The sequence below is a fragment of the Desmodus rotundus genome, chromosome 1, assembly GCF_022682495.2.
Source record: "Desmodus rotundus isolate HL8 chromosome 1, HLdesRot8A.1, whole genome shotgun sequence".
NCBI lineage: Eukaryota > Metazoa > Chordata > Mammalia > Chiroptera > Phyllostomidae > Desmodus > Desmodus rotundus.
Window position 1 is genome coordinate 21,089,154 of NC_071387.1, and position 21,782 is coordinate 21,110,935.

A 21,782-nucleotide genomic window follows, 5' to 3' on the forward strand; every position below is an offset into this window, starting at 1 on the left:
TACTTGAACAGGTTTGCTCAGAAGCTAAGCATATCACTCTGAGAGACAGAAGTAAAAAACACTTTTAACATCATCCTTTTAGGAATCCATACTAGAAATTATAAATGAAATTTGAACGTACAAATCCTCATTTTCAGTTTCAGTTACTTTAAAGAGTAGTTAGCAATTTAAAAGTTGACTCCAGTAAAACATGCTTGTTCTATAAAAGCAACATAAGCAGCACAGACGTTGACCTGGTGGGAGAGAGTCGCCGTCTCTGCTCCGCACCGTTCCCACTCAGTGGGTGCTGCTGTTATTACCAGTGAAGAGTCTTCTGAATTTACTTCTGCGCCTGTGCGGACATATCAAGTACAGGATTTTCGGTTTTTAAAACAAAAATGGTGCAGCATAAAACTCTGCACTTTGCGCTTTAACTTATCATTGTATTATGGATATCTTGTTAGCACTTAAACAGATATACTTCTTTCTTTTTAGCAGCTCTATAGTATAAAACATTTTTTTTAAGATGGCTTTTAGAAAGTGTTCCTACCAGATTATCTTAACTCTGAATTTGTGTTAGGACAGTCTGATAAACATTTTTAAATATTAGTAATTGTGTAATCATAATGGTTTGATAGAAACTCTAAAGTGTTTTATACATGGTCATACTCTTTGAGCTAATAATATTCTGTGGCTCTTCTGAGGAAACACTTCAAAATACTGAAAAAAAATCCAAAATAAGCCAAAATATTTTTTAAGTAAAAACATTCTATTTATAAAAGTAGTAATACTCAGGAGAAAATTAAGTATTTGAAGAAAAGCATAAAAAGCAAATTGGAGACAATTGTACTTGAACAACAATTTAAAAAATTATATAAAAAAAGCAAATTAACCCCTGAAATCCAACCATCCGGATATAATACACAGGATCCAGCACAAATAACAGCCCTTTCTTTATTACAAAATCTTTTATTACAAAATCATAATCATAAGCATGTATTTGTAACAACAATATCACAATCACACCATGTGACACTTTAGGTGAAACGTTCAAATTAAAAATATAAATAATTACCTCCATATTATTACCCTGCCGACCACACTCAAACAAGCCTTACTTCTGCTGGACCTTGTAAGCTGGACCTGTTAAGCAATAGCTTAACATTTATGAGAGTACATTTTCGCCATTATAAATTTGCACTTTCATAAATTCATACTGTGTCATTGAATATAGATATTCATCACACCCTTGAAAGTCTAGGTAGTTGTTCCATTTTTGGAGATACCATATTTAAATAGTCCTTCTATACAATGATATTTAGCTTGTTATCAATTTTTTAATATTTCAAACTGCCACAGTGAGCATTTTTATATGAGGAAGAAGAAAATGGCACAATATCACCATACCTGGACCAAGATCATGAATTCTGAAAGCACTTACCATAAAAATACAAAGCCCTGTGACTTCTAAACCAAGGACCAAACCCCAGAGGGTGGCTCATTTAAGAAGCAGTACTTCCGTATCGTGGTGAACCTGGGTGGAAAGCTTTTAAAACTGAATGTTTAAAATTTTTGACACTTTCACCTCTAAAAAAAGAAAGCAGACATGACTGTCTACACAGTGTAAAGTGCTTCAGTGAACCAAGTTCCCGGGAGTGGAACTCAGGAGTATATTTCCGTGGTTATTTTAAACTGAAAGGAGGTTATTTGTGAGTTTAAGGTTCACTTTGGACCACGAGTTTCCCTTAAAAAAATCCTAAGCATGTAGTGAGCTGAAATGTGTTGCTTCCTAATCGCACCTGCTTCTGCTGTCGTAACCACAGAAAATTAAGTCCTGTGCTTTCCCCGATGACATTTCCCCAGCTATTTAAAGATAGCTATCAAATCTTGACACTTCCTTTTCTTTTCACAGCTGAAACAGCTTTATCTCCTGGCTACATCCATATCTCTTCTGTTGTGATTTCCATTTCCTTTCCCAGACTGAATTTGATTGCTGAAGTGCTTCAGGAGTGCAAATGTCATTAAAACAATCACTTGCCTTGATATGACTGTTGTACTTTTACTAATAGGCTTTCACACCAGTTATACTTCTGACTCACATTGAGGTAAAAGGTAGCTTAGCTGCCCTCTTCCCTTTCTATACTTGTGCAGTTGAGTTTGGAATATAAAAGCAGAACTTTGCATTTCTCTGTGAAATTTGATCTTATTTGAATTAGCTCACTGTTCTAACTAAAGATATCTTTTTGAATCACCATTGTTATCTCAGTTTTATTGACTAAGCCCAATTTTGTATAATCCATGAGTTTGATGAATATTTCTCCTAGTATTTTATCTAAATTACTGGCTTCATGTTTAACAGTGTGGGGCCCAGTACCCCGCGCAGCCTGCCACTTGCAGACCATCCACGTGCTCAGGATCCTTTTTTATTGCGTCCATTTGTAGTTGCCCAGATCAACTGGTTTTTTTTTTTTCCTCGTGAATATTGGAGCTGCTTTTTCTTTTTAAAAAAATTTTTTTAGCACCACCCTTCTTTCTCCTTCTGGTTAAGAAAGCAGACTCTGGAGCCAGATTTCTGGGTTCTGGTCCTGCTCTGTCACTTTTAAGCAATTTCTTCAATCTGTAAAATGGGAATAATAATACTTGTTTCTTGGATTTATGAGAATTAAATGAGCTTATGTAGACAATGCCTTAGGACAGGGCCTGGCGCAGAGTAAAGGTTACGCACTGTACCATTATTATATTCTGATTGTGCTCTGAGCTCCACAGTCATACCGCGGAGTGTCCGAATTCCCAGGTTTGGGTCTGTGTGGTCCTGCCAGCTTGTAGCAGCCGTGGTGCCACTTCCCACGTAGTGTTCTTACATCTGGGGCTTACGATCTCTAATGTTGCACCTCACAGATTGCGTGAGGAAGAATATTTTAATATCCTTTTCATTATAAAAGAATTAGTGTTTATGGAAGGCAATTTGGAAAGTACAGAAAAAAGTAAAAGGAGAAAAAGAATCTTACTACCACAAAACAACCATTAATTTCTTAGTACATTTCTTTTTCCTTACCATATAGCAGGTATAATCATGTCGTATGTGTTTTTGTATTTTGCTTTTCCTTAATATTCTTAGGAATATTTTTAATTATATTATAATTAGTCTTGCTTACAAAACCTATTTTAATGATTGTATAACATTTTTTTAATTGAATTATCTATAATTAACCATTTCCCAGTTGAACTTTTAGGTTATCCATTTTTCAGTATTCTAAATTATACTCTGATGAGCTTTTTTAAAAATAGAGTTTATTATTTAGTGAGGTTCCAAAGCTGAATTCTCAGGTCAGAAGTTACAAACATTTGTAAGACCTGGAGACTATGTTTATTGATGAATATGACCAAAATGAAGTAGGAGGTAGTTTTTTTCTGTCTTTTGTAGTGATTATATCAGTTCCTTTTTCTTCATTTTCTGAATTATAGCTTAAAGTTTCTCTTTTTTGTTTTAATTTGCCTTCTCTTTTTAAGGTTTAGGTTATTTTAGTATGTTCCTGGTATTCACATTTGTTCGGGATTGTATGTTCCCTCCACCTTTTGTAAATGTTCTGTTAACATGCGAGGCTGTTAGAGAGCTTGTGTGCAGGCTGTGCTGATGCTTCTTGCAGCACCAGAGTCACTTAGGGTTAGTGAGGGAAGGCTGAGGAGGGCACCCTGGCTGGCTCTTCGGTTTTCAAGTCTTGCTGTTTCTTCCTCTAGTAATATTTTTTTTCAGCACCCTTCTTCCAATGTGCATATAACTCTGCACTAGGTTCAAGCCATCTGTTGTGTAGATTACTTTTTCAGGGTACACACTTAAGCTGCTGCCTTCTTTTAGCTTTAAAAAATTCTTTTCACAGAAGCATATTTCATAGGCTGTCATGGATCTTTTAACCTAATTCTTTTCAGAAAGCTTTTCTTTCTTTGTTCTTTCCTAAACATTAATCTATAGAGAAAACTTTAGGAATTCGCAAGATTAAGCTCTCAAGTCTATGGCTTAAAAATTGAATATTTTATCTTTAAGTATCTTTATGCATACAATAGTTTTTGAACTTTCATGTATCTTAAATTAAAGCTATATGTATTTTTGCTTAAAACTATTTAAATGGTAGCACTACCTGGGATTTAAATGCCTGTGTCCTTTAAAACTTGGGTTTACCTAAGCAGAGGGAAGCCTGCACACGCTCGGGGTGGCACACTTGCCTTCATCTTACCTGTGTTGGAACCACAGCTCCCAAGCAGTATAGATATTTGTACAATTGTATGTTTATTTTCTTGTGCATGTATCTTACAACTGTGTCTGTATTTCATTTATTTAAGATCTGGACGTTGGTAGTTGGCTATGTGTTGACTGTCTCATTCAAGTGGAATGCAAGCACTGAGCGCTACTTGAGAGCAGTTGCAATTCCTGTCTGGATTATATTGCTCTTTCATTTAGGTGGGTCGCTTTTTCCAAGCAAGTCTATCTTAAATTAAGGAGCAGCTGACTGTGCAAATCAAAGCTTTTTTTGTGTGTTATATACTGCATTTAAAATTTTTAAAAATAATCTTTAGAAAATGTTCTGCTTTAATATTTTATTCATCTTTAATGAAGGTGTTATGCTATCTTTTAATTACATTGAATGTTCATTTTCAGAAAGGTCCTTTAAATATAAATATATCTTAAAAAGTAGAGCACACGTGGGCTCTCAGGGCCATTACTGAGTGTCACACTGAAGTAGGATATAGATAAGCAGTCAAGTGTGATAAGAGGTGCTCAGTATCAAGTGTGAGAAACAATGAAAGGAACCAGAGATGTTTACTCAGGATAAGAGAAGAGCTGGGCTGCAGGGGAGGGGAGAGGTGGAGGTCAGGAGGATATAAAAAAGGCAGCCTTTCCCATGAAGGAGTGAGAGATGTTGGGAGAGATGTTGGAGCAGTGAGTGGCTTCAGAGAGAAAAAAATCTCTGTTCAGCAGGAGAACGATCAGTGTTAGAGCTGCTCAAAATAATTCCGGGTTATCGGAGACCGCACTGCTGGCTGAATGGCTGCTAGGTGGTGGAGTGATTTTTCAGGGACTGTCGTCTCCAAGTAGGAGTCTTTGGAAACAGTTCTAATTTAAAAACAAAATCCAGTAACTGAGAGCAGTAAATAGTTTTCAGAGCTACTTATTGTTAAAATTTGTTTTAAAAGAGTTGATTAAAAATAAGTTTCTGCTTAGAGCTTGGTGTTGAATCAAGCAGTACTCCCTAGCTTTGTTGACTTGGAATCTCCTGATGCGCAGGCAGGTGCGTGATCCACTGAGACTGACTACGGATCAGAAGACTCCAAGCCCGCAAAGCCAGGGAGTAACGCTTTCTTCAACACCGAGCTCTGAGCAGAGATGAGGAGATCATCAGCAAGATCCCCCAACAGTGTGATTTGTCTCATTTTGAATTTGAGAAAGGCAGAGGAGGGAGGCAGGCAGCTGTATTCCCATGCGGCTCTAGACCAACTCAGGGAACTGCAAATGGCTGATGGGTAGCCACTTGTTAACATTTTTGCATTATGCACCAGGGAGGATACATTGAAGTTTTTTGCAGTGCAGTTTGGGGCTGTTCCACCCTTTCTTGAGAGAGACCACGTCCAGTGGTATTTTCAGGAAATCAAGTCAGGCTGTATGACTAGGATCTTTGCCTGGTGCGGGTAATTCTGGGATTAAATAGAGGGGGGTGGGGGCTGGATGTGCTTCTGCAGGATTTGGATCCTCAGGGAACCCAAGCCTGTTAGAGGTAGGCTGACTCACGCCCAGTCCTTGGCCCAGGGCCTCTGATGGCTGGACTGGACTTACTGAGAGAAGTTCTGAAGTTAGGTTCCACCTGTCTGATAGCTGGTTTTTAAAAATTTCCCCCGTGAAACAATTCTGTTAACACATATGCCAAATTGTTCTGTCAATCTACTAAACGGATTCTTTTAAAGACAAGTGCTTGGTTTTTATTTCATTAAAAATGTTAACTCTTAATAATTTGCAGCGTCTCTGGCTGGCTCATGGAGAATTCCAGTATTCCTGGTTATTGTTTTCCTGATGTCTGTGGGCACCCTTTATGAGAAACAGAATGGAAAAGAGTCTTCTGGTAAGAAATAGAGCATTCTGTTAGTAGTTACTCTTAAGAACTATTTGGGAGAGTAGTTTTATTTTAAAAACATGCTATGATGAAACAGTTTGAAATCCGTTTAAAAACCAGTGGTATTTTCTGAACCATAAACTTGTTTAGCATATATTGGGTTGTTTGACTATACCTCACACCGCTGCTTTTGCATTTTTATTGGGTATAATTCATAGAACAAAAACTTAACCATTAACTATTTTAGATCAGCACTTAGTGCATTCACAGTGGGTGCAACCATTACTTCCATCTCGTCCTAAGATATTTCGTCACCCAGAAGGAAGCTCTGTAGTTAGGCTGTTTGAGATATTTCTTTTTTCTTGCTGTAGGCATTTAGAGCCATAACTTGCCCTCTTAAAACTGCTTCTGCATCTCATAAATTTTGATGTCGCGTGTCCACTTTCCCTGAGTCCAGATACTCTCTGATTTCCCTTTTGACTTCTTCTTTGACACATTGACTCATCATAAGTGTGGTGTTAAATTTCCACATATTTGTGAATTTCCCAGTTTTTTGTTGCTTGTGCTTTTGGTGTTCTATTTCATTGCCAAATTCAAGGTCATGGATATTTACCCCTGCTGATCTTGTGTGCTGCAACTTTGCTGAATTTGTTTATTGAATAGTTTTTTTGTGAATTCTTTAGGGTTTTGTGTATGTAAGAGCATGGCATCTGCAAACAGAGATAGTTTTACTTTTCCTTTCTAATTGGCACACCATTTATTTCTTCTTCTTGCGCGATTACTCTGGTTAAAACTTCTGGTACAATGTTGAATACGCCATGTTCTTTCAAAGATTAGTTCTGGCTGCAAGTGGTTTTTACCCAAAACCAGTTTGTTAAAGGTACAGGTTTCTAATGAGCGGTCAGGGGGCAGCGAGGGAGGCTGGGAGCGGTGGCCAGATGCAGTAATGGTTCTCCTGGACTTCTGGTTAACCAGCCTCGTGGACGCACAGTTTCTGCAAGTGGTCGATAGTTGTCCCTTGCTTCTTTCTGATGGTTATACATAAACTAAAAGAGCAAATTGTTAATTGTAGCAGATTTTTAGAAGGAAAACATTAATTTTTCAGGTATGAGTTTGTCACAATTAGTTTAGGAAATACAGAGAAACAAAAAGAAAGTAAAAATCACTCAAAATCCTACTGCCCACAGATTATACCAAAATGTTAACTAGTGGGTTTTATGCCTTCAGAATTTCAAAAACACAAGTAACCGGGATCACAGCGAACATTCTCTTTTGTGACCTCCATGTTAAACTTAATTACGTCATGAGCACCTTTCCACGTCAAACATACTTCTACAGCATTGTTTTTAGCATCTTCATCGTATGTTAATCACACAGCTGTTTGTGGCACTTGGTTGTATTTGTACAGCGCCCTACGGAAGTTGTTTTTAATTAAATTGCCTTTTTAAATTATTTTATTTGTTAAATGAGTAACCTCTGACAATTGTAGGATGTCTTTTATTCATAAACAGTTGTGTAGAATTTTTAACTAACTACCTGAAACAAAGAAACCTTAATTACTTGTCTTTCTGACAGTGGAAAACAGGAAAGATTTTATCTTATATTTTGCTGTCTTTCTGTTTTCTTTGCTCAGCTTGCCTTCTGATCACAGTCTTTTAGGCTCTGTGGTTACATCTCAGAGCAGGAGAAGTAAACTTTCTGTGTTGGCAGCTAGTAAGGAAAGCTCGCTGGTCTCCACTTGTCCCACTGGTCGGCTTTATCTCCCTTTTCCCCCCTCCCCTAGTAGTAGTGGTCCAGATGGCTGTGCTTACGCCTGACCCCAGGACAGTTCTCTCCTTGTGACTGCCTTGTCCAGAGCTGCGTAAATACTTCATTTCAAATACATACTTGAATAATGTCTAAAACCAAAGGGTTTTAGGTGGGTTTTTTCTTGGGTACAAATTCTAGTCAGCTGGTGATGGCAGCCTAGAGAACTGTGAGAACAAGAATTCTAAGACCGAGTTCTGAGCCATGTTCAATTATTATGATCAGGCATATACCCAGGATAGGAGCGTCCTGGCATGTCAGCTGCATTTCTAGTATTTGTATTCTGGACACTGACAAGGAAGGGAATCACCGAACACAGAGTACACGGTGTGGACAGATTTGGAAATGCGGAAATCAGCATCTTGTTTTGTCTACTCTCATTCCAGCCTACTTTGGAATAGGTTATTCTCGATCTAGAATCCTTTCATGGACTTCTAGTCTAGATAATCCTGATCATAAAATACATCTGTCAAATATTTTTTTCTAAATTTCTGAGTGTTTTTTCCCTCTTGTCCCTAGGACCGTGTTTCTTTTAGGCACCAAGTCATAGCATCTAGTCCGCACTGGGACAGTGTTCTCTTTTCGTCACCGTCCGCTCCCTCCTGTTGGTGTCACTGTAATGTGGTCAGCACAGGGCCCTTCCTTGTGTTGCCATGGCGGTGTGTGCATTCACTCCTTCCTTGTCTTCCCGCTGCCCCGTGGTAGGGCCTGCTCTGGTACCCCAGTCACCTGTGTAGGCATCTTTCTCTGTGTCTTCTGGGATTTGAGTCTTTTGCCGCTGTGGATACTTTTATGGTCTGTGGTTCACTGGATTCACAGAATTAACCCTTTGGATTTCTTCAGAATGCAAAGCATGAGTTTATTTGTGTCCAGAAAGCTCTTCTTGTGGATTATTGCTGAGTTAGTTTCAGAGGTTCCTTCTGAACCCAGGGGCCTTACTCAGTGATTTTCTCTTAGACCTTGGCAGCTCTTACTTGGTATTTCCTGGAACTCCAAGGTAATATAGGGAAAAAGTGTTAAATGCCTACCATGCTTTTAAATGTACTACCTTTTTTTAAATCCACAAGTAAAACAACCGTCAACACCTTACAGAATGATTATCTAATTTTGCAGATGAAGGCATTTTATTCCAGAGATTAACTGACTTGCTTATAGTCCTACATGTGACTGGTGGGGCTAATGAACCAAGTTCCTTGACCCTAAGCCCAGTGCTCTTTGAACAAGCGTCAGTCATCCTAGAGGTACTGACGGCTGATCCTTTTGAACTCAGTGGTGGGAGTTGGCTCCCTCAGTCTTTTATGTTGGCCCTGTTGGCTCACTGCAGCTGCAGGACCTGGCCTCTCTGTCTCCTGGATCCTAGAAGTCTCACTTGGTAGAAACCTCAGGCCAGCTTTGATGTGCCTCGTTAGCCTGTGAGCAGAGAGGAGCACTGGCGTTACTGTTAGTAATGACAGCATGGGCAAGGCCCTGTTGGACCCTTTCAACATGCTGTCTCATTTAATTTTCTTAGTAATCCGGTGAGGTTGGTATTGTACTTATTTACAGGTGAAGAAACTTAGGCTCAGCCATCTACTCTTAGTAAGAGAAATGCTTTTTCAAAAGCTAGAGAAACACATCAGATGTAGGTTCAACAGCTGGGCATCCAGCCTGAGAAGTATGGCAATAAGATATAACTGGGTCTGTTCCTGCTGGCATTGGTAATTCTCTATAAATGACCAGGAGTATCTTCTCAGGGAGGCTTGGTAGTTGCCTTAATTGTTTTAGGATAGCATGCATTACGAGTGAAAATGTTTGGTCCTCTTAAACCCAAATTGGAAAAAGAAAAAGAGAGCAAACTCGATGTTTTGCTCATCTCCCACTCCCCATTGCTGACACTGTCAGTTAAATAGACCTAGAGAAACTCCTGCTGGTGCGTATCCATGTCCTTGTTACTGACCAGAAGTATAATGAAGTGATACTAGGAGCCACTGAGAAGTAGATGCAGTTTATATATTAGTAATGGAAATACAAGCTTCCTTTCACAAGGAGCTGTGCATGCTGGGGAGGTTTTACTGGGTATGCAGGGCCTCCTTCCAATAAGCATCTTTGGATGTATTTCTGGCAACTGCCATTATCCCTGTGAAAGAGAACAAAGTAGATCAAGTCTCCTTATTTAGACTGGTTTCAAAGTATATTTCCCACTGATTTTTAAAAATGTTATTTTGCACATTGTTATAACACACTGTTTGAACTTGTGGTGCGTTACTGTTACGTGATTTGCTGGACTGAGGGTTGCTGTCCCCTGGCGCGAGGGTGCTAATGTCAGTGGCCTGCTTCTTTGGACTGTGTAGATCCCCGCTATTGGACCTCCTCTGATTGTTGGCCCTACCCCTGGGTAGACTGACACTTGAAACCTTGGATGCTCTTTCCTTTTTTGTTTATAGTTCTTGGATCCCAAGATTATGTTTCCTTGTCTGTGTGTCTGTTTTTAGCTGGGACTTTTTTGCTAATACCACAACTTTGTCTAGATTCTTAGTTCTGGGGCTTTTCTGTCTAGTGTATCATCCTTCTTCCCAAATCCTTGGGGGTTTTGAGGTACAGGCAGATATTACTAAGACTGAAGTCTCAGTGATAAGATCAGTATCCAAATCTCACATCCATAATTTTCAGATACTCTTTGTTGACTTTTTTGGTGTGCGCTTCTTTTTATTCCTTTGTGAAGTTCAGGCAGTCGAAAAATGTATTGACTCATTTATGTATTAACTAGTATGATATCGCATAGTTTTCATTGATGTAGCTGTGGTTCACTCAATATTTACCGTATATTTTAGTGATGTCAGCAAGTTGGAGAACAAGTTAGTATTTGTGCAGGTTTCATTTATTGGGTATGTGTAGTTCATTTGGAGCTGAAATTCGTGGCTCGTCAGAACTCTGTGTTGTCACATTGAGTGTTGGCCTACCGAACGTAAGGTTCCAGCTGTATGAATGTGGGTGTATTATTTGGTAATAAGGAATGATCAGTGTTCTTAGTTGTGGACAATGGAATCCATGCTAGCTGGTCTAAATAGAAAGAGGTACTGATTAGCGTACAGAATTTTTACATACAGAATTTTTGGAAAGACCAGATGATTAAGCTTGTATCCAACACAGGCAGAAGTAATGCAACCAGGAGAAATGCTCAGTGCCACCCAGGGACTGTTTAAGCAGAAGTGCCATAGCTGCTGCTGCCTGCCACAGAGTTAGAGATTAGACAGCAGAACATCTGGAGCTTCTTTGTAGATTCCTGTGGAAAAGCCATGTGCCTCTGTGACTGTATTTGACATGTATGAGGCTTCCAAATTACAGTGAGTCACTTTGGGCTTCAAGTCTTGCACAGGTGTGCCTGCTTGATAGAAACTGCATCCATGTGGTACCTTAGCTGCAAGGGAGTCCAGGAAATACAGTCTTTAGCTTTCCAGTCTCTAGGGTGCAGAAAAGCATTCTAAAACCTGGTATTGTATAAGTTAGCCTGTGCTGTCTGCCGTAACATGTTAAAGGCTAGTAATTACTGACCAGTCTTACTGACCAGTAAATGTTTTATTTGAGGCTAGTGCAAGTGGTTAATCTTGGTGTACTACCTATGAGGAAGTTAACAATAGGGACATATGTTCCTATGCATGAACATATAACATGCAACAGGGTAATAATTTTTTTTTTAGATTTTTAAGTAGTGGATTTGCTGAATTACATACTTTGTAGATGTATATAGTTTTGCATAATACCCATACATTTACATATTCATTTGTGGAATGTTGTAATTGGGAGCACCAAGTATGGGCTGTCCCATTCTGTACTACAAGCTAGTAATGCAAAGGAGAGCGAGATAGTCTATACCCAGGAAGCTCACAGACTTGGTGTGGCGGTGTTTTCAACAGAAAGGTGCGTTAAAGTTAACCTGTGAAGTTAAAAAATATGAATGTGGCACTCCGTGCTTATGTACCCATTATCTGCCACATGCACCAGCATGAAGTGCCCAAATGAGCAAGACAGAGTCCAGGGACCTGCATGTTGAGCAGACTTTCCTGTGGATTCTTAGGCATTCTCCCTTGGCACGTAGCCACTGGTCTGGTGGGTCATTAATGACCATTTTGTTTTATTGCTCTTGAAAACGTAGGCTTATGTTTCAGTTTGCAGGTTATTTCCCACTTTGTTCATGTGCTTTAAAAAGTTTTTTAACTGCATCCTTGTTTTACAGGAGCAGAGTTACCCGGGCAAGTTATCTCCATGGCCGCCTCCACTCTGGCCACCTTGGCTATCTCTATCACAGGGTATGAATCCAGCACCGAAGACCAGCCCTTGACTCAGCCTGAAGGTGACTGACCTTTTGACACAATGCCTTCAAAATCATTCTGGAAAATGAAATGAGCATAGAATATAAAATGAAGAAAGACCCTAGGATTACAAAATGCTAGTACTTGTCCTTCATTTTTCTCTCTGATTCCTATTTTTACACTTTTTCCTTCTCAACTTTGTTCTCATATATGACCTTTTTCATACATTTAATTATTTACCTTCTTAAGTTCTTACCTTGATTCTTCATTCTTTACCTTTTTAAAAAATACTGCTTTTTTTTTTGTTATTTCTCACCCTAATTTCATATTATTTTTCCTTTTCTCAGTGCCCTATTTACCTTTGTCCATATTTTCCCCCACTTAATCCTTTTTATATTTTCCATTTCTTCCAAAGCTGTCAGTTCTCCTCCACTGTTCTATTTTGCTGTAACTTTTAATGTTGTTTTTTTGGTCGTTGTTCCCTTTCTCCAAATCTTCCTTTCAGCTTTTGCTTTCCAACTTCTAGTCGTCCATTTCTCTGGTGTTACTTGCTTCTCACGGTTTGCTTTGCATGCCTTGTGCTGTTAATGTGTTGGCTGTTTCTGTTACAACAGACGCCTCTGGTTGTTCTGAGGTCAGTGCTCCTGTGAGATCAGGTGGTTGATTTAGGGCAGCTTTAAAGCCACACTGTACTCACACAGAGTTCAAGAACGTGAAAGGCCACTCTGCCTGTGCCAAGAGGTTCATTAGTGCCAAAGATTTTGGAGTTCAGGCTGGTGTGGCTCAGTGGATTGAGTGCTGGCCTGCAAGCCAAAGGGTTGCTGGTGGGTCGTTGGTTTGATTCCCAGTCAGGGCACATGCCTGGGTTTCAGGCCAGGTCCCCAGTTGGGGGCACATGAGAGGCAACCACACATTGATGTTTCTCTCCCTCTCCTTCTCTCTCCCTTCCCCTCTCTAAAAATAAATAAATAAAATCTTTTTTTTTTAAAAAAAGAAAAGCATTGAAGGAAGGGGTCAGCTAAGAAAAATGCATTTGGGGTAGAAGGACCACTTACTTTTCTTGCATACCGAATCGTGTTTTCAAAGTGGAGAGGGGATGATGTTTTGGTTACAGACTTACTCTTCTTCATGTCTGCTCTATCCACCAACATGAAGTTTCCAAATTAGAAAGATAACTCAAGAGAGCAAAGTGAACCAGATACATAACTAGCTTGGACTTTAGCACCAAACCTCAGGAAAGAGTGTTCGTTCTAGTGAGGCGGGCTGATTCACCATGGTGCTGGTTAGATCAGTAGTAAAAATTTGCTACAGCTAAGCATTTAATGTTAAAAGGAACACTGAGGAAATTATGATGTAGCACTCAGAGGGCTACTGTGTGCTTATGAAAATTTTGAATGTAGGGAAGGCATTCTTTCAACAAATATTTACTGAATGCCCTATGTGTCAGGTACTGTTCTGTGTGCCAGGAATTCAGGGGAGGGATGCGAGACAGACAAGTTCTTAGCGCCCCTGGAGCGGACATGCAGCTGAAGAGAAGGTGCACAAGGATAAGTGAGACATGATACAGCTATGAAAAACTGTGAGGACTGTGGGGCAGGTACAGGGCTGGGACCGTGAGGGATCTTGTTTCTTTTTTGTCTAGACTTTCTGAAATACGATAAACTTTTGTCAGTAGCCTTTGTTTATGGCAGACAAAATGCGAGTTTCAGGATCTTGCTCATTTCCATCATCATGGTGTATACTGAGGAATATTGCTTCGAGGTTACATGATCTCTATACGAGTCATGTGTGGTAGTTTTGGTAAAACTAGGAGATAGAAATAATACAGCCCTGAACATGACCCCCAGCAGTCTTGTTTTATATCTCATTCTAAGAGAGAATCAGAAACACCTGTTTCAAAGCCCTGGGTTCCTGTAAGAGCAGTTGGCTCCATTTTAGGTGAAATGACAATGAAAAGGCACATTGTGTTAGAAATATATATAAATGCATCTAATATAAAGTTATAGTAAAAGGAGAAATTTTTAAATGCTGGAATTCTATATGTTAATGTTTGTTGCTTTGAAACCATAAAGTTTTAAAAGACTCAAACCAGAGTCATTTTCATGGACTAATGATAATTCTCAGCTATTTTATATATTTTTTCTTTAGTTTTTTGTTTAAATGATGACTATATTAATAAAGATATATGTCATAAAAAGCTTGAACAGTATAAAGTAAAAATAAAAGATTCCCCGTACCCCACCCTACCCCCAACAGATTATTTCCCTGAATTTAAACACTGTCGGCATTGTTAATTCATCACATATATTTCAGTGTATATGCAGACATATAGCCAGGTCTTTTTTTTTAACCCAGTGAAGTCGTACAATCAGAGTACAATTTGAAGGCTTCAAAGGCTGAAAATAGAGCAGCTGAGCGAATTACTCTGTATTACTGTTCAATGCTGAGGACTAAGAAGGGGGGTGATTTGTTTTCTTTCTCTCTTCAGAAACCATGGACAGAGGAGAACCCCCACCAACATTGTCCTCGTCTTCTTCATCTTCCTCCCCTTCACCCACACTGGGCAGACAGAAGCCTGAAATTGGGGCGTTCCTCAGGAAGAAGAAGACGAGCGATGTCTACTTTGTGGCTCTGGTTTGGGCCATCATTGCGGTCCAGCTCTGGCTGAACCTGTGGATTGTGCAGCTGCTGCCAGTGCCGATTGCAGGTAAAAAATATTTTTCTCTTCCTTTTGGACTTTAATACTTGGGATAATTTTACTCTTTTTTTTTTTTTAATTAAATGATTGTATGTTTACATGTAAATAATAAACATTATTTTGAAATTTATTGCTTGATTCCTTCTTAATATTTCTCTTCTAAGCTCAAAAATATATTTAGCCTCTTGCAATTTTGTGTGGCCTTACAGCCTGATAGTGCCGTGTGGAGAGTTGACTGCTTAGCCATCCGTGAGTCTGTGGAGGGGAAGGTTAGCAATTTGCATTTTGGGGGTTATGATTGAATTTTGAGAGCTGCTCTTAATGAAGTGCATTTTACATTGCATTTTTAATTAAGTAGAAATGTAGGTTTTAAGAACTATATGTATGCAAAATTGCAGTATTTTTGTTTGACAGAAAATTATATTACATATATGTGTTATATGTTTTATATCAAAGTGGAATCATATGACTTTTCATGAATCATTAAACTAGGTCTTTGGACCTGAATACTGTGGTAATTTAAGGCCCACCTCGATACTTCCTAAAGGCGACCTTTAACGCTGCGAGAGCAGGGAATAGTTTTCTCTGACTCAGGTGCGTTGTAGAGGAGCCTTTTATAGTGTCCTGGTTGTTCGGGCTTTTTTCTTATTGCAGTCACAGTCTTTGCTAAAGTTATGAAGTCCTCAGTTGATGCTCGGGATCCGGACGTGTAGATACCTCCTGCATTTGACCAGTCCTGTCTCCCGTGTCAAAGTTTCTCACTACTGATTTAAATGTAATCGGATTATTAGAAGCCTGTGTTCTACCATGCTCTAACCTTATTGGACCTTTATCTTCTAGATCATTACTTTTCAAACTTATTACTCTCATTAAATTGGGCAGTTAATTAAAAAATGTTTCTTTAAAGATTTGTTATGAACAGAACACTGTACAGTGCCTGTCCTTAGGGAACATGAAATACAAGTGGTTGAAGTTTGTATCTGCTTCTTACATCGTCAAGCAGAACTTCTGTTTGGCAGTTGGGGCAAGAACATTTGTAATTAAGCAAGTCACAGAATACATGCAGCCATGCTTTCTGTTAGGGAATTTATAGAAATGCTTAGTGACAGTTTACGTTGCTCTTCTGGATTGTTCCATACTTCTTTGGTTTTGCCAGGTGATTTCTTTTATGCTGGAAAATCACGAGTCAGGTGCCATTGGAAACCCTTTTTCTTTAAAGTTTATTATTAGCAAGAGTTACTTTTGTTTTAGTCTCTTCATAATTCTCAGGCCATCGTAGGAATTTGACATGGCTCGGGACAGCAGGCTGTGAGCAGGGTTGCCCCCGAAAGGTTTCTACGTCTGTAAATACCCTGGGGCTATTCCTGAGACTATAGGAACTTTCCTAGGACCTCTCTAGAGATTTAAAAATGCTAATGAAGGAATCGTGGAACTGGTATATAACACTGAGCTCATGGTTCAAAATAGTAAACTGGGAAGCATTTAGGAACCCTTGGAGTTAGGGAAATTGTAGTGGTTGGATCAATTGTTCAAACTTTAAGGCAACCTTCACAGGTGAGTAACACTTCTTTCTAGTCTCACCACTTTCTTAGTTGGCCTTTAACAGGAAGGGTCACCTCACTGCCTAACCGCAGAGGGCTACCTTCATATTGTGGTCTATGAATGAAGGCGTGCAGTGCCCAGCCTCAGAGGCCATTCATAACAGCCCCGCTTATTATACCCAGCCTGCTTCTCTACTGCATGCTGGTAAAAGATTGAGGTGCACATCCCTGGCTGGCGTGGCTCAGTTGGTTGGGCATCGCAAATCAAAAGGTCATGGGTTCGACCCCCGGTCAGGGCACATGCCCAGGCTGTCTTGTCCCCCTGCCCCCACCCCCGCACCACCCGTCTCTAAACTCTCTCTCCCTAACTCGCTCTCTAAAAGCATGAAAAACACCTCCTTGGGTAGGGATTAAAAAAATAGATGCAGATGTCTAGAGCAGCACAAAGGAGAGAAGTAGGAACGTGAACGCAAGTGTTACCTGCGGTGGTGTAAAACCATGATGCGTGTGGAACACCTTTACGTTCTTGGTAATTAAACGTAAAAACCCCCAAAACTAAGTGACGAAAGCAGCTATAATAGCCAAAGAGATTAGGACATGCCGGGGGTTAGCATTCTTTACCCCAGAAGGGGCAAGGTGTGAGGGCCTTAGGCTGTAGTCACTGAAGTTGTCGTGGTCAGAGTATCTTACGCGTATACAGGCTATAACATAATCCCGACTACCTCAGGGCTTCAGACTCCACACAGAAGGTAGTACGTGCGTGGGCAAATGGGGATTGTGCGAGAAGTTGTTTGTCCCAATACCATCAATCTGGGCTACCTTGAACTTCCTTACCTCCCCCTCTCCTTTTTTAAAATTGATTTTCATTTTAATACTAGCTTTACTGTTTTAGACACGTCACGTGAAACCAGAGGACCTTTTCCTGTTATGACTTTGTAGTTTCTGTTTTGTTCACACATGTACTTCTTATCTTCTTCATAGTCTGGGTACTCAAAAAGCTTGTCATTCACTTTGGCGTCGTGAACTTCCTGGAGCAGCGCTGCTACGTGTGGTGGCAGGCCACAGAGACCTTCCTCAAGGAGCGGCGGGAGGCTCTCGCGCCGTGGCCAGTCATCGGGCTTGGAAAGTTCCTGTTAAAAGTGGATAGCAAGGTATTGTGTTTCAAGAACTTGGGCTGTTTTAATGGAGGTTATATATTTCATTGTAGGAAACGTTCCATTTTGTGTTTGTACTGGAATTTTTGACAACACATTTAAAATCTAGTTCTGTGATGACATTTAAAGTTTATAATTATGGTTTATATAAGGATGAGATATATTTAGTTTAAATAATTATAAGGATCAAATTGAAATCCAGAGGGGTTAACTGACTTGTAAAAATGATATAGCCAGGTAGTGGCTCAGTTCAGTAAATATTTTTGGAATAATTCCCATGTCTCATATTGTGCTAAGTCCTGGGGAAGCGCAGATGAATCATAGAAACCTAGATGCAGAAGTTCTGTTGAGGGAGAGAGAGCAGTCCGTTAGAATTTGGATGCAGTTGTTAGATTCAGAGGCTTAGCGTGGGCTCTGAATCCAAGTTCTGGTTTCAGGTCCCGGTTCAGCTACCTGTTAGTTAGCTGTGTGACCTTGGATGAATTTCTTAATCCATCTGTGCCTTTGTTTCCTTATTAATACAATGAGTGTAAAGCATGTGCCTCGTAGATTGGTTTGTGAGTGCTAAATAATCCGTGCACGGTTCCTAGGTCAGGGCCTGGCACACAGTGAACTCTATACAAGTGGTAGTTGGCTGTGACAATTTGTGGAGGAAAAGTATGGGGTTGGCCAAAAAGTCCATTTAGCTTCTACTGTAAAATAAGACACATTTTTCATTTTCACCAGTAACTTTATTGACTTGGGTATTTTGAGGATGTCGGCTCTCTCCCGTGTGGTATAATGTTGATTGTTCCAATTGATGTCTCAGTTTGATCGCTGTCAACTTCAACTGGTCTGCCTGCCCGTGGAGCATTATCCAACGAGAATCTCCCGCAGGAAACTTCTCAAACCACTTGGACACATTCAGTCAGTCCCAGCACCTTCTCCATGCACTGCACAAATCTTTTTTTTGCGTTTCAGTTACATTTTTACCTTTCTTGAAATAATAAAGCATAATATGCCAAAAATGTTGCGTATTTTCTTCCGTCTTCAAGATTAAAGCGGCTACACAAAAATTCACCAATTTTGATAATTTTTAAAAAATGCACACTGATATGACAGCGGTCACAATACAATCTAACAAAATTGTTTCGAATGAAGATAAAAGCAACTAAGTGCTATAGAGCCATTCTGGGGGAACTGAACGAACTTTTTGGCCAACCCAATATGGATGGGATACAGTGGTAGTACGGAACAAAAAATGACTCACCATTGGTGAGGCGGTTGGAGAGGGGTGGTTTTGTAGAGGGGGTGACGCTGGAGCAAATTCTGAAGCACAACTAGGAGTGTATTACGTGGATAGAGCAGTGCAAAGACACAGAGACTTCCACAACGTGAATGCCTGGGGCTGGCCGAGAAACTGGTCATGGCTGGGATGCATGAAATGGGGATTCCTGGGAGGTAAGCCTGGAGGGGCAGGCGTGGCTGGGTCAGGAAGGTCTTTTTCTGAGTGCCATGCTGGGCGAGCTGGGCTTCATCACAGAGGCTAGTCGCTATTTCCTTTAACAGGTCTGTTGGTGACTTAGGGGTAGGAAATAGTGCCGGGCGGAACCAGTGCAGATGGAGATGAGGATAGTACTGGAGCGCACGAAGAGGGCAGGTCGTGCGTCTTTTAAATGCATAATAAAATACCCTGGGTCAAAGGAGAAGCAGTGGATACGTTTTCTTACATATTGCCTGTCTTCCAGAGAGTCTGCCAGTTTTATAGTTCCCACCAGTGCAACATATGGAGTACCTATGTCCTTGAGCCCTTGCCGAGGAATATCATAGTAGCAAAAGGGCCTTTTTAGTTTTGTAGAAAGTATTTCAATGTTCTTAATCTAAAATTTCTAAGAATAAAAATGAGGCTGATTATCCTATTATATCCTTATTGGCTAAGCATATTTTTCTTTTGTAATTTGCCTATTTGTATTTTCACTAATTTTTAAACTTTTTTTAAAATAAGAAGGAATCTAAGACTTTGCATAAATTTCAACATTTATCACATCTCCCTGGTACTGGGATGAAGCTTTATCTTACTAGAGCAGATTTAGCAGTTCAAACTGTTTAAAGAGTATAACTCTTATTTTCAGTTAATGTCTTTGTGTTTCCACTGTAACAACTTGCTTTTTGTGTAGAAAAGTGTGTGCTTAAAAACTGGGGTGGGAGGAAATACACCAAATAGAAAAAGCATCTTAGATACGCCTGCATTTTGGCGCGGTGTCCTCTGTTCCAAAGGAGCACGGAAATGTTTTTCTTTAGGTGACGAATACTCTAAAGCGGCAACCACAAAGTTCGACGAATATGTAGCATAGGAACACAGACTGGTTTATACAGGGACTAAAAATCCTTTTGGTGCCTGATATGTGAAAGGATCTTAATCATTACTCTAATATTTGGAATTCGGTGTGGCTGTTGAAGGCTCCGAACTTTCAGCTTATTTTTATGTGTTTTTAACTGTTGAATTGCCAGCAAAGCTTGTGGTTATCTTCATTGTAATTATTGTATATCTTACGGGAATACTGCACTCATGCGATTTTGTAGCTTTGTTAATGCATTACAGTTTTTCTCCTAGTTTTTCTTTTCTCTCGGATAATTTCCTCCTCATGCTGTCAGTGACTTTCTTTTCTTTCTTCTCATACTGTTATTGCATTCTCTAATGATATTCCACTGTTCTTATCTTCTCTTCCTCACCTTACCCCCCATCCTCAAGCTCTGGCACTGGCTAAATAAGAAGGTAAATGAACACATGGATGTTGGTTTTCACTGTTCAGTTCTGTGATTTCTCCCTGTATCTCCATTCTCACTCTGTTTCTGTCCATATCGCAACTAAGTTTTTGTTATTAAAGTCCTAATTATAAGCTATGGAAGGTCATGAAGCATTGATACTGTCACAGTACAATTTTCTGAAATCCCAAAGCTGTTTTATTCAGGGTGTGGTGGTATGTCCCTGCCGGAGTTTGTGTAAGAAGCTCTGTCTTGTAGTCCTTTCGCGCACTGTGGTTCCCACACCTTTTCAGCTCCACAAGGTGGCTGCTCAGTCTGACCCTCGCGCCCTCTTGGAAGTGTGACAGCAGGTTGGCAGTAGTTCCTGACAAGGGGAGAGAATTCTTCATTGCTGATTTTTGTTCACGTGACACAGGAGGTTTTCCAAAGATGAATCTGTGAAGTATTTTGTGTAATTCCCTAGGCTGGTGATTTTGTGTATTATCTTTTTTTATAACTAGGATTCCCAAATTTTATTTTTAACTTAAAAAAGATGATAGTCATGGCCTATGACATCTAACTTTACGTGTTTCCCAAGGTATAGGTTGTATTTGTGGTACATGATTCACATGATTGGCTTGGAATTTTAAAGGTACATTTTTAGTAACTTCCGTAAAGGCTAATCCAGATATAATCGAAGTGATACACCTGTAACTTCTAGTCTGAATGTAGTCGTTCTAGATTTAATTTCATTGAATCCCTAGGACAGATAGCAAGAGGTGACATCATTCACATGTGTTGTGTTTAAATATAGTAAGACTCTAAAAGTTTTCAGTAGAGATATCATCACAGGCTTTAAGAAAGCAGTGGAAGTAGATCAGAATGATACTTTTATGTGTAGAGATTAGGATTTCGTCCTGTTGAAACAGGAAAGGGGAGACTGCACAGTGCCTAAAGTATTAAACTTTGGGTTGAAAATAAACTGTGTAAACTGGAAATAGACACACACACAGGTGGTTTGTACACCTCCACTTCCAACAAAACTAGTCTAAGTGAATTAGTTTCATCCTTGGCAGGTGATAGTGCTGCAAACATGTCACATTTTCTTATTCCGTAGATAATTTAATGTTTTTTCCTAATTTGTATATATATGTTGAAATAAAATTTTCCTCAAGAGATGAGAGAGAGGAGACCTAAAGTCATCAGGTTTAGTTTGATTTAAAGCTAAATGAGTTAGATTACCTAATTTATGAGCCTCATTCACAGCTGACTAATGAGTGAGTTTTAAAAGATTCCTAAGAGACCAAGTAGCTTTTTTCCTCTTCCTTGCTGATTCCATGTAGCATAGTTAAACCACTGATGCAGAGGCGGAGTGACTGCTGGAAGTTCCGAGAGTGTGTATTCTAGAAGAGCACATAAATGGGTTGACGATTATTATTTTTAAAAAAATTTTTAAAATCTTCACCCTAGGATATTCCCATTAATCTTAG

The 21,782-nt window shown here is 39.6% G+C and overlaps 1 protein-coding gene across 3 annotated transcripts in view; it reads left to right on the plus strand.

The window, feature by feature from the left end:
• TMEM245 (transmembrane protein 245) overlaps positions 1-21,782 on the plus strand; it is an 81,894-nt gene that overhangs the window by 5,493 nt on the left and 54,619 nt on the right. For 2 of the 3 annotated variants that reach the window (XM_053921990.1, XM_053921997.2), the window contains exons 2-7: positions 4,318-4,435; positions 5,988-6,089; positions 12,100-12,216; positions 14,664-14,882; positions 17,396-17,565; positions 20,300-20,323. In XM_053921990.1, coding sequence (XP_053777965.1) covers positions 4,318-4,435; positions 5,988-6,089; positions 12,100-12,216; positions 14,664-14,882; positions 17,396-17,565; positions 20,300-20,323 — 750 coding nt within the window. The remainder of the gene's footprint in view (positions 1-4,317; positions 4,436-5,987; positions 6,090-12,099; positions 12,217-14,663; positions 14,883-17,395; positions 17,566-20,299; positions 20,324-21,782) is intronic. The other variant, XM_053921994.1, reaches the window with a different exon arrangement.